Genomic DNA, 18,049 nt, shown 5'->3' with positions numbered 1-18,049 from the left:
CCTGGGTGCCGGGTTCACTGCAGAGGATCGACCGCATCTGGAGGAGGGGTCACAGTCGGTGACCTCAGGTGACATCACAAAGGACCCGCCCAAAAGTTGCTTGTGAGCAATCTCGCCGGTCTGTGAGTGAAGCCGTTCTGAATGATCAGTTGTTCCTGTTCTATCTCTCTCTTCCCCCCACGTTGTCCATCGCCATGGCAACGATTACTGCGAACTGAACTTTGAGTCACTTTGAAATTTGGTCATTTACCCCTAGACAACGATAGAGCTTGATTGATGCTGTTATCTTAATTCTGTGCACATGTGTGTTTATCATCGCTGAACTGTTGCATTTATTATCCTTTCGATTACTGTGTTGCTTGTTTCTTTAATAAAACTTTCTTAGTTCTAGTACTCCAGACTCCCAACTGAATGATCCATTTCTGCTGGTTTGGCAACCCAGTTACGGGGTACGTAACATAATGAATCCAATTTTTATGCAAATGTATTTGGATGGCTTCAATGAATAGGTGATGGAAGTAAAATACAGACAAGTACGAGGTTATTAATTTTTAGCAGAAAGAGTAGTAAAATTGTTTTTAACATAATGAGAAGCTAGTAAATGCTGAAGTATGCAATATTAAAATGAACATAGAACATGCAACTTAGGAAAATGATGGTCTTGAATTCAAACTGGTGGAGTGAATTGGATGTAGTGCAATGTAAATTTACTAGATTAATTCCTTTTGGGGAAAGGGTGTGTAAGAACTTCCTATAAAAATAATAAATAGTCTCATTGAAATATATAATGTTCCATAAAGTTGATGAATAGATGCTCAGAGAATATTTGTTTTGGCTAGAAAGTCTAAAATTTGTGTCACGATGAGAAGTCAGGTATTTGTTTACTCAGAGGACTATGAATCTTTGAAATTCTGTACCTCGGCAGTGTTGGTGCTCAATTGGGTACATTCAAGGCTGAATTTTGGACAATAAAGTTCTCAAGCCTTTCTGTTTTTTGCATCACTCAAACAGAATGTAGTGTATGGTAAATTGTTTTATAATCAAGAAATCTTTTACTTAATTGAAGAGTACATTTCTTCCTTTTTCTCTAAGGTGCAGGAAAACATTCAATAGACAATGTTATATTGGTGGAAGAATATTAATAAGTCAAGGGAATGATGCTAGCTGAAGCAGTGAAATAGCTTTGAAAAGTAATTGAAAAGTCTGCTGAATATCACTTTGTCTTTTAAATTTTCATGTGCATGCATGATTATTGCTATAGATTCTATAGTGCAGCACTGTGTCTGTCTAAGCTTTATAAACCTCTTTTTGTGATTACATTTGGGCCTAGATTACATTTTTAAATACTCCTCAGCTTAGCATGAAGCATGGCTCAATATTGAGAAGTTTTTTAGTCAGTAATAGCAGAAAGCTTTTCTCTTTAGGCAGTCTGATATGACAGTCCCTAAGTGTAGGCGATGCTATGTTGTACAATACAAGTTCATACACCCAATCAATGTCTTTAGATTTATGTGGCTATATCAAGTTGCCGACATATTTGTGATTAACCATTAAATATTAAGCCTTCAGAATCAGCAAAGGGATTATTCCATGTCTGCCTTGTAAATTATAGAACAAAAATGAGTTAAGTTTGGATGTAGTTATGTTCATCTAAGTCTTTGGGGCATAGGGTTTGAAGGATTGCAGTAATTAACTTCCCTTTCACTGTTTTTAACATATCAGTTACTTGCTCTTTCAATAATAGGTGAGATTTTCAAACCTTATTTATAATTTTTCTATTTGTAATTTAAAAGATATCATTTCAGTGTTCAGACTTTTGTTTAGTTCAACTATGTTATCTAGATTTGAAACCATAATTTGAAAAAGGAGAACAAAAAATTGTGATCTTAGAAGATAGAGCAGTACAGCATAGAAACAGGCCTTGTGGAAATTAAATCTCTTCTCTCTGCATTCTATCGATATACTTCCATTCCATGCATGTGCCTATCTAACAGCTTCTTGAAAGCCATTATCATATCTGTTTCCTCCATCTCCCCCCCACCCCCGGGCCAGCCCATTTCCAGGTACCCACCTACCCCATACAAAACTTTCCCCTTCTTGCCTTAAATACACGTCCTCAAGAATTTGACATTTATCCCCTGGGGGAATAGAGACTCTTGACAACCTATCCTTCTCATAATTTTATGAAGTTCAATCATGTCTCTCTTCAGTCTTCAATGCTCCAAAGAGCACAGCCCAAGTTTGTCGAACCTCTCCTTATGGCTCATTATCTTTAACTCAAACATCATCCTGACAAATCTCTTATGTACCCTTTCCAAAACTTGCTGATCCATTCTGTAATGGTGTGATTAGATTTGCACGTAATACCCGAAAGTGCAGTCTAACCAACGTTTTACGTCACTGTAACATGACTTCCTTACTTTTATACCCAATGTCCAGACCAATGAAGGCAGGCATGCTATTTGTCTTACTTACCACTCTCTGGGTGGTCAACTTCAGGGAGCTATGGACTTGAACCCCAAGATTCCTCTGTATATCAGTGTTGTTAAAAGCCCTGCCATTAATTGTATACTTTTCCCTTATATTTGCCCTCCAGAATGCAACACCTTACATTGCTCAAATTAAATTCCATCTGCCATTTCACCATCCATATCTGTAAGTGATGTATATCCTGGTGTAGCTGTTGACAACCTCCTTCATCTGTCAGCAACTCCGCCACCCTTTGTGCTGTCTGCAAAATTGCTAACACACACAATTACAGTTTAATAAAAATCATAAATACTCAGTGACCACTTAATTAGGTACACCTGTACACCTGCTTGTTAGTGTAAATATCTGATCAGCCAATTGTGTGGCAACAACTCAATACAAAAAAGCATGCAGATACGGCCAAGAGGTTCAGACCAAACGTCAGAATGGGGAAGAAGTGTGATCTAAATGACTTTAACCATAGAATGATTGTTGTTACTAAACGGGGTGGTTTGAGTATCTCAGAAACTGCTGATCTGCTGGGATTTACATGTACATCAGTCTCTAGAGCAGGGTTTCTCAGCTGGTGTTCAATGAGAGGTCACTAGGAGTTCCACGAGCGATCGAGATTAAAAATGAAACATTGTTTTTCGAACTCTGCACGATGTGTGATGCTAGTGGGCAGGGACGAAACAGCCCAGTTAGCAATCCTGTTCGAGGTCTCTCAACACAGTGTGGCGGTGCACAGTAGGACCGTGTTTATTTGGTTGAGTTCATTCTCAGTTTTTGACGTGAGATAGGGGAGGCTGTGGATAATTGGTGAGCGCTGTACTGCACGGAGGGGTGTACAGTAGGCCGATAAAGTGTGAAGTGCATTTTCTGAGCATTGAATGGACTTGTCCAATTTAGGCTGTTAGGTCAGCTTCTTCCTCCCGAGTTGCCTCCCCCAGCTTCCCCTAACACGCCGCCGACTGACCTATGGCGTGAACAAACTCTAGCAGTGTAGTAGAAAATTGGAGGGAAATTTTCATTCTAAATAAGGAATTTTATGCACTGCAACTTAGCTGCTGGCCTGTTGCTTTGCTGTTGTAAAATTTATAAAAGGGAAAGAAAGAGATTAATTTCAAGAAAGGTAAGCTAAGCTTAACTACCTGTTTTTTTTTCAAGAAAGATAGGCTAAAAATTCATTCTATACTCAAAAGTGCATTGACAATTATTTTTTGATTATTATATACACAACTTGTTGATCACGCTAACACACCATGAGCTGCAGATATAATAATTTTCACCCAGGAGTTCCCTGAGACCTGAAAATTATTTCAAGGGTTCCTCCAGGGCGGAAAGGCTGAGAAAGGTTGCTCTCGAGTTTATGGAGAATGGTGTGATAAACAAAAAAAAATCATCCAGTGAGTGGCAGTTCCATGGGCGAAAACACCTTGTTAACGAGAGAGGTCATTGAGTCAGGAAGACAATAGTAACTCAAATAATCACAGGTTACAGCAGTTGTGTGCAGAAGAGCATCTCTGAACACACAACACATGGAGCATTGAAATGGAGGTAACTAATAGAACCAAGTTTATAATCACTGAGTATATATCTCACATGCAGTAGTGGTCCCAGCACTGATTCCTGTGGAGCAGCACTGGTCACTGATGTCCAGCCAGTATAACGTCCTTCCAGCACTATCCTCTGCATTCTATGAACATGTCAATTCTGAATCCAGCTTACCTTCTCACATAGATTTTGATTAAGATCTGCCTCGAATTATGTTTTACTGAAAAAGTTATTTTAATTTTAGCAGTTCATTAGATGTTTTAGACTACGAATTCAGCCACTTTAGCAGCAAAATTATTGCTGTTTCCTTTTGTTATTACCTGTCAGCAAAAACGCTGGTTGACGATAGTTACAGTAATGTGAATGAAACCAAGTTTATAATCAGTGACATATAATGTGACATTTGTTGCTTTGTGGTAGCAGTGTAATACATAATGATAACTATAAATTGCAATAAGAATACACAATTAAATATTGCGAAAAGACAGCAAAATAGTGAGGTGGTGCAGGTGGGCCCTTGGATCATTCAGAAGTCTGATGATGGAGGGGAAGAAGCTGTTGTGTGTGAGTCTTCGGGCTCCAGTACCTCCGCCCCGATGGTAGTAATGAGAGGAGAACATGCCCTGCATGGTGAGTGGCCTTCATGGATGGATGCCATTGTCTCGTGGATTTGCCTATTGAAGATGTCCTTCGATGATGGGGAGACTAGAGCCCGCGATGGAGCATGCTGTGTATACAGCGCTCTGCAGCTTTTTTCAATCATATGCATTAGCCATACCAGATAATGATGTAACCAGTCAGAGCACTGTCCACAGAACATTGCTGAAGTTTGCTAGAATCTTCTCAAACTCCTAAGGAAGGCTGCTTCTGTGCCTTCTTTCTAATTGTGTCAATATGTTGGACCCAGGAGCTCGAAACTGCTCAGCCTTTCCTCTGCTGATCCCTTTGCTGAGAACTGCTGTGTGTTCTCCTGATTTCCCCTTCCACAATCAATTCCATGGTCTTGCTGATACTGAGTGCAAGATTTTTGTTGCGAACCATGCAACTAGCCAATCTATCTCACTCCTGTACTTTTCTTTGTCACTGTCTGAGATTCTGCCTGCGACAGTTGTATCATTGGTGAATTTTTGATGGTGTTTGTGCTGTGTTTAGCCACACAATCATGTGTAGAGAGCAAAGCAATGGGATAACCATGCATCCTTGAGCTGCATCTGTGTTGGTTGTCAGTGAGGAGAAAATAATGTTACCGTTCTGCATATTCTCCAGGTAAGGAAGTCAAGGATCCAGTTCCAGAGCAAGGCACAGAGCCCCGGTTTTGAAGCATAGTGATGAGTACTGAGGGGATAATGGTGTTGATCACTGAATGCTTCACATAATTCTGTTAATCTTACTTAAAGGTTTAATAATAAAATTTAATTATTTTACTTCTATACTTTACATTCTTCTTATTGTCACTAATCCAGTCAAAGTGCAACATAATTAATGCAAAAAAAACTCTTTGTAACTTGCAGAAAAGGACTATGTATTTGTGATTTTATGAGTTTTTTTATATAATGAGAAATTAGTGGAGTCCATTCTCATATTTTTGGGGTTTATATTTTACAAACTAATTTAAAGCATTTTGTTTAAATCCCCCATTTGAAACAGCACACAACACCATCTACTGAAAAGGATTGTCTAGTTGATGCTGTTTAATTCTTATATTAAAACTGCATTGCTTTTCCTTGCTGTACTGTAAGTTAGTGTTTCATTTTGTTAACCGTTTTGGTCTTTTACTTTGATCACTTTCCTTTAGAAAAGTTCTGATTGTTCTTGTCACTGTTCTAACTGTATACAGAGACTACATGTTTGTATTTTGATTTTTGAAATATTTCAGAATTGGCATGTAGATGTTGAAGAAAGGACACAATGGATTAAAATGAGAAATAAAAGCAAAAGCTTGAAAGCAGATTAAATCCTCACGTGAAACTCATCTTGCTTCACTAATCTCTTGGATGATCAACTTGCTGGTTTTCAATTAATGATTTTCCAGCCGATATTATATGTTAATCCTAGTTACCACATGAGCACAAGAATTATTTAAGGATTTAAGGAAATCTCTTCAGACTGAGTGTCAGTGCCCCCTGCTGCTTAATAAGGAGTCAATACAACTTTGTTAAAATAGTTGCAGTTGCTTTGGCTATGTCAAGTTGCTGAAATCCAAAATTTAGTGTCCCTGGCTACTCAGATTGAAATTAGAAATGGATTTTCCTTTATAAATAAAAAAAAGACTTCTATAAACTTAGGTTTTAAAAACACAGCACACTTAAAAATGTCAGAGGAAAGGTCTTTTGACGTGTATTTAATTCAAATTTGTTTGTGCTATTATCGTGACAATTTGGAAAATTATTTACAAGTCTTTCTATTAATCCACCTACCTTTTCACATGTACATTTATTATTGATTAAATTACTGCTGTTTCTGAAGAACCAGGATTGTTTGCACATTTATAAAGCAAGTGAAGCTGTTGAGTTTGCAAATTGACCTTTCCTCATGCATTGCTTTAAATATTCGTGTAATTGACATATTCCAATCCAAACTATTGCACTTAAAGCAGGTTTAGGGTGTCACTTATTTTTTTTAATTATAGTAGTATGTTTTGGGTGAGATCCACAATTTTATTATGAGCAGATCATGTATAATATTTTTGTTTTGCAGATGGATGCAGAGTTCCAGTTTCCCCAAAGTCAGGAAGTAAGTTGTTTGTGGTAATGGCACATAATGTTGCCTTCATATTTGTACATGTATGTGTGAACAGGCAATCATATTGCAAGGACTTGCATTTCTAAAGTGACTTTCAAGTCCCCATGGCATGTAAAGTCACTTCTAGGCTGAATACATACAGTAGCAGTATTGTCAATTTGGCAAGTAGTGTGCAGAGTGGCAGGAAATTTATACACATCAAGATCCCATAAATGTCAATGAGATAATACTGTCAATAATAATGTGAATGGGCTGATAGTATGATTTTTTTAGTGATCTATTGATGAAATGAAGCAGAGATAACAATTCCCTTCTAAATTTTTCCCTTCTTGAATTTGCCTTCACCTAAAGGCTAGGCCTTCAAGGGGTGACTACTTGTACGTGTAGTGAATGTTAGAAGTTTGGACCTGTTTTTCCTCATGGTATTTTAGCTAGGTCAGTTTTGAATGTTAAATCTAGGATTTTAATCTATCAGAATTGCTGCAGTTGCTCTGGGCTAGTACAAAGATTACATAGATGTGCCTTTATCTTTTGGAATGGCAATTCAGGATGAACAGGCAGGACAGCCTGCTCCCATTTCATAATTATGAATTTGGTTTTCTTTTGGTTCATCTAATTTCTAATGGGCCCTGACTATGCGATAGAACTAATTCTCATTCGCCACTGCAATAGTAGTTGAAAAAAGCTGCAAAGTTACTGGTGTGAGAGGTGCAACTTTCTCACGCTGGAAAAAAGTTGTTTGGGACTGAGTAACCTTTTATTCACGGAGAGAGCTTCCTTCTGCAACAACCTTGCTTGGATGTATGTCACTCTTTCTTAAAGCAACAGATCTCAGATTAGAAAGCCTAAATAGTAAGAAAGAATATTGTGATAGATGGAAATAGCAAAGGTATGAAGAAAATTGAATCTGATAGGAGGGGATAGTGGGACATAGAATAAACGGAAGGACAAGGGGAGGGGAACCAAAGGGAGAAGTGTGTGGGTCATATTTGGATCGAGAGAATGGGGGAAGGGAAAGAAATGGGTTGATGTTTGGGGGGGGGGAAGGGTCAGATAAGGAAGTCAAAAGAGGATAGAGGGGAGTGGTAACCGGAAATTAGAAAAATTGGCGTTCACTCCATCAGGTTGGGAGCTACTCGGGTGTTCTTCTAATCTGTGCCTTGCTTCGACTTGGCAATAGAGGAGACCATGGACAGTCATATCAGTGTAGGAATGGGAAGTGGAATTAAAGTGACTGACCATTGGGTGATCTGGATGGTACAGTGGTCATGTATCACCCCCACCTTCTTACTTCATTCCCAATCTTCCTTTCAATTTTGGCCCATGCTTGGTTTCAACTACTCCTCAATCCTCATGCATTTCCTGGCAGTGTTATAAACTTCTTGTTTAATTTAGTAATGTATCCTCTGGCAAAGAGTGATCATAACAGGAAGAACCAAAGTAAACAGTGACTTAATAAATCCATTTACAGAGGTATGAGGAACCAGTTGATCAAATAATATTTAAATGTTTGACTGCAGATAAATAAACTGTAATTTTCATGAATACACATTCCATCAAGATATAGAGATGCTACGGGATATATGCTCCAAGCATAGCTACCTAGAGAAGACAAGACTTCGTTAGTCCTGACGAAGGGTCTCGGCCTAAAACGTCGACTGCGCCTCTTCCTATAGATGCTGCTTGGCCTGCTGCGTTCACCAGCAACTTTGATGTATGTTGCTTGAATTTCCAGCATCTGCAGAATTCCTGTTGTTTGCGAATATATAAAACAAAACTTGTTTGTATAAAATATTAAATCATTCTCGATAAAGCTAGAGGTGATCCAAGTTTTTTAAAAATTATTTTCTGTAAGCAGATGTGTTCCGGTAATGAGATGCAAAATGTGAAGCCTCAGGGATAAGGTTTAAATTTATGTTCCTCTTGTATATATCAGGCAACCAAATATAGAATTTATCCATCACTAAGGCAATTAAGCTGAACTCAATAGTTTGAAAGAGATCACAGAGGAGAATCCAATAATACTTAACAGTTCTGATCTACCTGGGACGGTGTCATTGCCACACCTGGCATTGATTTTAGAAAGCTGCTAAAATAGTATGTTTCCAAAACAGATTTTTTTTTTAACTTTGCGCAATTTCCAGAGCAATATTTGGAATAAATGTATTTGTAATTAGTTATTCACTAATAAAATTAGCCACAAATTTTGAAAATGTCATTATCATTTGAATTTAACACTTTTCAAAAGGATGCCAAACCTTGTAGACTTAAATATTAGTATTTCTAAAGCTCACTATGTTATGGTGAACATAAATATGTGCACTTTAACTTCAAAAGATATTATAATTTGGTTGTTTAGCCCCCCAATTTCTTGTCTAGTTGCTCTAGTTCCTTTGCTGTAACACTTTAGCTCAATCATAACACAAAACCATGACAATGCCTGCACGGAATTGGCCAGTGAATTGAATCTCTTGGAGTTATTGACTTAAGCAAGCTTTTTAACCATTCTGTTTCTTGCTGTCACTGATCAGTTAGGCTTGTCATTCTTAGGTATTTGAAGGAGAAAAACTCAATGTTGTGGTTTTACATAAGAAATAGGAGCAGGAGTAGGCCATCTGGCCCATCAAGCCTGCCCCATCATTCAATAAGATCATGGCTGATCTGTCCGTAAACTCAGCTCCATCTACCTGCCTTTTCCCCATAACCCTTAATTCCCTTACTATGTTAAAACCTATCTAACTGTTTCTTAAATATGTTCAGCGGGGAAGCCTGAACTACTTCCCTGGGCAGAGAATTCCTCAGATTCACTACTCTCTGGGAGAAACAGTTTCTCCTCACCTCCGTCCTAAATCTTCTCCCCTGAATCTTGAGGCAATGTCCCCTAGTTCTAGTCTCACCTACCAATGGAAACATCTTTCCTACTTCTATCTTATCTGTCCCTTTCAAAATTTTGTATGTTTCTATAAGATCCCCTCTCATTCTTCTGAATTCCAGACAGTATAGTCCCAGGCGACTCAATCTCTCCCCATAAGTTAACCCCTTCATCCCTGGAATCAACCTGATGATATTGGGTGATAAGGAAATGGCTGAGGCATTGAACGACTATTTTGTGTCGGTCTTCACGGTGGAGGACACCAAAGCCAGTATATCCTTCCTCAAGTATGGAGACCAGAACTGCACACAGTACTCCAGGTGCGGCCTCACCAGTATCCTGTATAGTTGCAGCATGACCTCCCTGCTCTTTAATTCAGTCGCTCTAGCAATGAAAGCCAACATTCCATTTGCCTTCTTAATGACCTAATGACCTGTTGTACCTGCAAGCCAACTTTTTGCGATTCATGAACAAGCATTCCCAAGTCCCTCTGTACAACAACATGCTGCAATCTTTCACCGTATAAATAATAATCTGCTCTTCTATTATTCCTTCCAAAGTGGATGATCTTGCATTTACCATTGTTGTATTCTATCTGTCAGACCTCGGCCCACTTACTTAACCTATCTATATCCCTCTGCAGACACTCCATATCCTCTATACAATTTGCTTTTCCACTCAGTTTAGTGTAATCAGCAAATTTTGCTACGCTACACTCAGTCCCCTCTTCCAAATCATCAATGTAAATGGTAAACAGCTGCAGGCCCAGCACCAACCCCTGCGGCACCCCACTCACCACAGACTGCCAACCGGAGAAACACCCATTTATACCAACTCTCTGCCTTCTATTAGTTAACCAATCCACTATCCATGCCAATACACTTCCTCCGACTCCATGCATCCGTATCTTATTTATAAGTCTCTTGTGTGGCACCTTATCGAACGCCTTCTGGAAATCTGAGTATACGACATCCACCTGTTCCCCTCTATCCACTGCACTAATTATGCCCTCAAAGAACTCCGGTAAGTTTGTCAAACAGGACCTGCCCTTTCTGAATCCATGCTGCATCTGTCTAATGGAACCACTCCTTTCTAAATGTTTCGCTATTTCTTCCTTAATGACAGCTTCAACCATTTTCTTGACTACAGATGTTAAGCTAACTGGCCTGTAGTTGCCCATCTTTTGCCTACATCCTTTTTAAAAAAACTGGTGTGACATTTGCTGTCTTTTAGTCTGCCGGGACCGGCCCAGAGTCTGGAGAGTTTTGATAAATGATTACCAACACGGCTACTATAACCTCTGCCAATTCCTTCAGAACCTTGGGATGCATCCCATCAGGACCAGGGGACTTATTTACCTTCAGGCCTTCTAGTTTGCTCATCACTATCTCTTTAGTGACAGTGATTTTATCGAGGTCCTCGCCTCCCATTTCATCCATAACATCCTTCTTTGGCATATTAGATGTGTCCTCCACCGTGAAGACCGGCACAAAATTGTCGTTCAATGCCTCAGCCATTTCCTTATCACCCAATATCAATTTCCCCTTCTCGTTTTCCAAGGGACCTATGTTGACCTTAGCCACCCTCTTCCGCTTTATATATTTATAAAAACTTTTGCTATCTGTTTTTATATTTCGTGCTAATTTACTTTCATACTCTATCTTCCCTTTCCTTATTTCTTGGTCAGTTGTTCTCTGTTGCTTTTTAAGGTTTTCCCAGTCCTCCAGTCTCCCACTACTCTTTGCGACTTTGTACACGCGAGCTTTTATTTTGATACTATCTTTTATTTCCTTAGCTATCCAAGGCTGGCTCTCCCCACACTTACTATCCTTACTTTTGACTGGAATGAAAGAAAGAAAAAATGGGTAGATCAGATGGATTTGGAGGAAGAGTGAGAAATTGTTTGTGATAAGGAAGGTTAGATTTGACGGTACCTTCATCTCCTCTGCTGGTCACTGATTGATTCCTGGCATTTTCACACTGCAGAGCAGTTTCTCCTCCTAATGATGTAGCTGTACTGTTGCTGGTTAGTTCTGCCTGTCTGAGATCTTGTGTAACTCTATGTCATTCAGCATATGGGAGATGTGCATGTCATGTTTGACAGTCCAAGCTGTGAGTTGTGGGTGTAAGACTTATAACAGTGGTAGGTAAATACAGAGTCAGATTTAGATTAATTTTAGTTCTATGTCCTGATTGATAGATTGATAAAGCATGTGGTGCTTTGAGCAGTTGTGAGATTGGCAGTCAATTGATAGGACATGGCATTTGAGGATACCTTCACTGGCTTTTGATCACCTTTACTGTCCACGATCACTTCTGAAGTCCTTGAACTTACTGCAGCATGCTTCCATGCTTTCTAGTTTACTGCATAGCTTCATCCACACACATCCTTCAGAATGTGTATGGAAGACCTCCTCTCAAACTAAAACAATTCCTTTCCTCCCTGTCGCCTACATTGACTAGTACAAACCATGGAACCAATTGTAATCCCAGTTGTCTATCTTGCTTGCTGTCATCACGTGCGTCTCCCTTTTAAGAGGAGCAAGCTAGCTTTAGGTGATGTCTGCCAGCTTGCTAAGGCAGTAAGCCTGTACTGTTATTGGTGTCAATCATGTGAATGAGCAGGTGGCATGCATTTGGTGAGGGGGGCAGCACTGAAAACAGCAGCCATAGCTTAATCATGTGTGGCAAACTCTTCATCCATTTTCAGGAGCTATCCCACTTAACCACCACTTTCAGCAAATTAAGAGAAAAGTACAGTATATGTTTGTAAATCCATTTTTAAATGTATGAATGCTTATCTCATTTCAGTGCTGAAGCAATTGAACACCTTTTCACAGTAAGTATAGATCTTCCCATGACTTAATGCTCACTTAAAAGCCATTCACAGCCAGACCTTAAATGAGGCTGTTTGTCATTTCATAAAGGAGGGATTGTTGACAGTTAGAACTGCATGCTAATTTATGTGACACAACCAAAACTGTGATTTTGTGTTTTTTTTAATTCCTTAAGATGAATTGTATAATTTTAGGGATATTTAGAAAACTATGCCTATTATTTTGTAGCATTTGTCATGCTCCTCTAAAGCTGTCAGTTTTTAAATTGCTTTTAAATTCATGTTCTTTATTATTCTAAATGGTGTAATAAAGGATGTGCTTAATTATTTGTGCACTTCTGTTGTGAATATTCTTCATGTGGAGATTCAGAATCCTTTTGTTAGCTTGGATCTTGTGCTCAGCGGATTACTGTAACAACTTCAAAACTATTCACCCATCTATTATCAGTGTGCAAACAAAGTTCAAAACTCTAAACATTACAACACCAAAATACTCACCAAAAAAGAAATACAAAGTTTAAAGCCATTAAGTCTTTTGATGCACCATACCCTTACAAGTGACTTTTTCTAAAGGCTCTGTCAGTCTGGTCAATGGTAACCCTGGTTGTCTGTCTCTTTCCCATCACTTTAATAGAAAGAAGTCTGAGACCACCTGCAACAAGTTGCAGTCTAATCTCAGCCTTGGACAAATTATTATTTTTGTTACTCAATGCTTTTAAATAAAAACACATAATTTCTTTTTTACTTTTCATTGCATATCATTTTGTGATTCTTTTGGAGATGTATGTTTGCACACAAGGGACCTGTTTCCCTCTTCGTTTTAAAATCATAAGTTTCCTTTCCATATCGTATTTATAATACTTGATCTAAAGCTGGTCCTTTATCTACTTTCTAACAGCATCCTTTCTATAGTCATGCATTATTCTTAAGATTTATAAACATTTCATATAAAAAATGAAGACAATTTTTAAAAGACAGGGACATAGACTTTTTTCATCCACACCAGTTTCTTTCTGAGTTTTGTTTTCCATCCCGAACCCCATCACTTCTTTCCTCTCTCTAAAACTCAGATTTTAAAAATTTAAACCTGCTTCTTTGATCAAGCTTTTGCTTGTGCTTGTCTCCCGATTTTCTTTTGTGTGGTTCAATGAGAAGCTGTGTTACTTTATTCTACTGTGAAGTACTTTAATTGCATTGTATTAACTGCAATTTGTTGCAGTTTAAGCCAAGAGATGCAAACAAGATTGCAATGTGACATGTTGTGGTTAGAGGAACTGTGGTGGAGTAGGGAAGAACTGCATTACACTGCGATGAGCTTACAGAAAGTTAATTTATAAATACGGACATGGGAACTTCTAAGGAAGAATGTTGAGATGGACTGGATGTTTCTGTTTCTGTTTGAAGCAAAGATCTCCTACAAGCTGGAGGTACTGAGTCAGAGTAGCTGATGTCTACTCTTTCTCTACCGTGCCCCTTGTTTGTCTTCCTGCACTGCACTTCCTCTGTAATGGTAACTGACAGTATATTCTGCATTATGTTATTGCTGTTCTACTTGCACTACCTCACTGTATGGTTGTTTTGGAATGATATTTATGGATGGTATGAACAAAGTTTTACATTGTGACAGTGATAAAGCAATACCAATTATTAATTAGCGTTGGAATCCAGACTCTTCCAAACTTGTTTCTACTTTACATGTTTTATAAAGTCTTCCAGCTCTCATAAAAGTCAATGGAATGTATGCAGGTGAATATAATTCATGGACAAATATCAATCTACCTATCTCCCTCTCTTCCCCACTCCCTGTCCCTCTCTCTCTATCACTCTCTCACTCACTCTCTCTCATGCTCTCACTCTCTCTCATTCTCTCACTCTCCCCCTCCTCGCCCCCTCCACGCCCCCATTCTACTTCCCTCTCTCTACCATCTCTCTCTCTCTACACCCCCTTTCTCTCACCCTCTCTACCCCCCTCTCTAACCACCCCACTCTAACCACCCCCCAACCCCACACCTCTAACCCCCCTCTCTCCCCCCTCATTCTCTCTTTCACCCTCCCTCTCATCTTCCAATCTCTTTGTTCACCAGAGGCATCAGACAAATGCTTTTGTACGCTGTAGGTACGGCGTAACCGCGAGCCTTATGCTGTATCTACACCAACACTACGCCGAAGCCTAAAGCGCACCTCTCCCAAAATGTAACTACATGTCGCGGTGTCGCAGACCGCAACAACTGTGATTGGTCCGCTTGGTCGCATCGCATTTCCTCCAACGCTGCAATAGCTTGCCACTGGGCGACTGAAGGGCAGGGAAGGAACTCTGGCTGCAATGCTTTCCATAAAGCTTTACAGACCTCCAAAATTATGGAGGACCCTGTGCTTGATGCCAGTTTGTAGCTAGCTGCTGCAACCTGTTGAGTTCCACCTGAAGCTAAAACTCAAATGGTGATTGCCGGTCTCTGAGTATACTGTGCGTACACTGGTGCGAAATAAATGGTTGGAGTCAATAAACCAAATCGTCAAACCTACCTGCCGACATCCGAAAATATTTGAAATGCATTTCCTCGTCAATGTCTCTCAGTGGCCGGACAAGCACAGGAGATTCACCCTCCTTCAGTTTCAGTCGCCATTGTTTGAAGTTTGAGTTTCCTCGTGTTGAAACTCAACACGAAGAAATTCAACACAGTGGCATAGAAACCCCACCGCCAACTAGCGTTTTGGTGGTGAAATGCAGAGCAACGCAGACACACCAACGCACAAGTATAAATGCTCACAACGGCGTAGCCCACTTGCGTAGGCTGCGGCGTAGGCTAGTACGCACAAGTAAAATCAACCTTAAATCAGGAATGCAGATTCTCTAGAAAAACAGCTTAATCAGGAAATCAGAATGTACTACCTATATTGATGACTTTGTAAAGGGTGATTATTTTCATCAAATCAAGCCACAGGTTTTAGAGAATCTGCATTGATTTTTACTTACACACTTCATCATCTTCATCATGAATACTGTCACTTCCTTACTCAGTGATCATTGTCACTTTTTTATTGTACCCCTGCTTACTTTTGCAACTATATATTATGACATTCGATAATCATTGCAAAATTTTGTCAGGAATGTTACATTTATTACCGAAGAATGTTTGAGCATCCTCTGTAAGATTGACAAGGCATTTATTTTCCATCGTGTAGAACGATGCTATCTTTAAAATGTTCTCATCACGCTGTAAATTTTACGCATTCATAATGTAATTCTTTTCAATGGGCTTTCACATAGCATCTTTTTGCAGGCCGACTTGAAGAGGGGTGTAAAAATTTATTTCAGTCATTGTGTATATGTGTGTCGGAGGCAGGAAATGGGTTTTTCCCACATTTTGTGCCGGGCCTGTCTTTTCTGAATTAATATTTGGAATATCTGAAAGAAATATATCTGCGGAAGTTTGAAATAATTGGTTTTGGCTGTGAACTATTGTCTGCCTTGAACAGATAACTCTATTTATACATCTCCCATTGTTTTCATCAACCTTCCATAATTTTTTTCAGGTTACAATGATATGGAATTGAACTGTTTAAAGGAAAGCATGTTTTGCAGAGCTCTGAATGTTAATTGCAAAATCTGATCACTTCATTCTATTTTCATTTGTGGTTGATAGTTCAGTAGTTACCCGATATTGAAGCAGATCAGAGAAATCTTGGACAGTTTCTCTTTTACTTCTTTGACCAAATACTTCGTTTTGTCTGAAAAAAGCCTAATTATAAACATGATTCCAATTTTTGAGAGATATTTTGATATTTAGATTATTCCCTGTGATTTATATTTCACTAAGTTTACAATGAATCTACATGAACAGAAATAGATTTTAACCTGTACTGCTTTTTCTCTGATGGTAGGAATGAGATGAATTGAAAATGCTGCCTTTCATTGGCTCTACCATTTATTGTCCGGATGACAAGGGAGCAATATTATTTGCTGTCACACACTTGTTAAGTCATTTATATAATTTGGTGATCAGATGTGAGTGAATGCACACTTTTGTATTGCGTTATTACAGGTTTTTGAAGTAATTATTGACAATGTTTATGGTTGCATGACCTTTTTATTCTAAATTCTGAAGTACTCAACAAAATGAAATTGTTTTGCAATGTCACAAGAGTTAATGAAATAATATATCTGTGCAATGTTGCACATGTGGTAATGGCCCTCAGTTACAGTGCTGGATCAGGAACATGAGAGAGGGCAACGTGTATGGAAAGGTCACTTTGTCCCAGCCTTCATTTGCCATACAACAAATCTTCTACAAAGTTTGGTTTTAATTCATGCAAGCCAGTAAATTGACCTCTATATTTCTTAATAATAAACTTTACTCTTTGAGGCTAAACTCCTTTCCCAAATGTCCTTATAGGAAGCATTTATTTCAAAGGAAATGATAGATACACCCTGATATAATAACCTTTAAAACCTTCTTTTATAATGTTGCACAGAAACTGAAGAAGCCAAATTAATTAGCTGCATCTACTACACCCCCATCATTCTTGATAAGGCCTAAATATTTCCATATAATGACCAAATTCTACTCTCTGTTCCTTTCTCCATCGTATATTTATCTAATTCCCTGATGGCCATAATGAATCTACCTTCATTACATCCATGGACAATGCATTTCAAATTCCAAACACATCCTGTACCTTTTGCGAGGCAGGGGGCAGGAAGTGAATAATCTGTTGTAAAAGTAAAATGTTGGAAATGCTCAGTAGGTCAGGGCGCCCATGTGAAGTGAGAAACAGGTTTGAGGTTTCAGACCGTTAGCCTTTTTGTCAGAATCAAAATCTGTACCTCATAGACTTATTTATTATTGTGCTTCTTCCTTGGTAGGATGGATAACTTAAGAGTATTTCAGGTTTTTTGCACCTGAAATATATTTGAATTACTGTTAAATGACTTGTTTCTTGAGTAAGGAAACCATTAGGAAAATAGTTATTTTTTTTTACATTGAGTAATTAATCTATTTTATATTCTATAAAGACAGTAATCAGTGTTGTTAGGGTAGCAGCTTTGTTAGAGTTATAGGGCATTTTTAGAACATTTTGCATATTTACAGAAGACTCAAGTGTAGCTTAATGTACAGAAAAGAAAAAAAATGAATTGTGTGTGTTTTTTTAGCCATTTTGTTGTATTACGCTATGAACAGAGAACAGATAATTGCTTGCATGTCATATCTTGCAAATGGTATCCAAATAGTTATTGCTGTATTGATTAATCGCCGGCTTGGATCTGTGTCCAGGAATTATATGGCTAACTAGTTGAATATATCTATTTTAGATCGTTGCACTATGTGTTCAAGCAGGCAATGAATAGAATGAATGAATTAATTAATAATTGAAGTCCAAGTCGCATCTTTGGATACAATTGATGAGAACTGTGAAACGATATAGTGGATCTGGAAGCAGTGACAGGAATATTGATTGTTTTACTTAATTATATCGTAACGAATGAATTGCTTTTGTTTCAGTTGCTCACATTGCGGCACTAATTTAAGTCATTAAGTATTTTGTCTGAACGATATGTTGTTCTCAACAGTAAGGTT

The 18,049-nt window shown here is 38.5% G+C and overlaps 1 protein-coding gene across 5 annotated transcripts in view; it reads left to right on the top strand.

Annotated features, from left to right (window-relative positions):
• Positions 1 to 18,049, top strand: part of LOC134350477 (metastasis-associated protein MTA3-like) — a 216,570-nt gene that overhangs the window by 180,766 nt on the left and 17,755 nt on the right. Inside the window, exons 20-21 of one of the 5 annotated variants that reach the window (XM_063055688.1) lie at positions 6,721 to 6,756; positions 12,449 to 12,476. The exons of 3 other annotated variants lie outside the window; for them this stretch is intronic. In XM_063055688.1, the coding sequence (XP_062911758.1) occupies positions 6,721 to 6,756; positions 12,449 to 12,476 (64 nt within the window). Of the gene's footprint in view, positions 1 to 6,720; positions 6,757 to 8,326; positions 8,379 to 12,448; positions 12,477 to 18,049 lie in introns of those variants that run through there. One more of the 5 variants, XM_063055689.1, reaches the window with a different exon arrangement.

This window comes from Mobula hypostoma, chromosome 8, assembly GCF_963921235.1.
Source record: "Mobula hypostoma chromosome 8, sMobHyp1.1, whole genome shotgun sequence".
In the NCBI taxonomy this organism is placed as follows: Eukaryota; Metazoa; Chordata; class Chondrichthyes; order Myliobatiformes; family Myliobatidae; genus Mobula; species Mobula hypostoma.
Note: the sequence above shows the minus strand (reverse complement) of the source record. Positions and strands in the feature narration are given on the sequence as shown.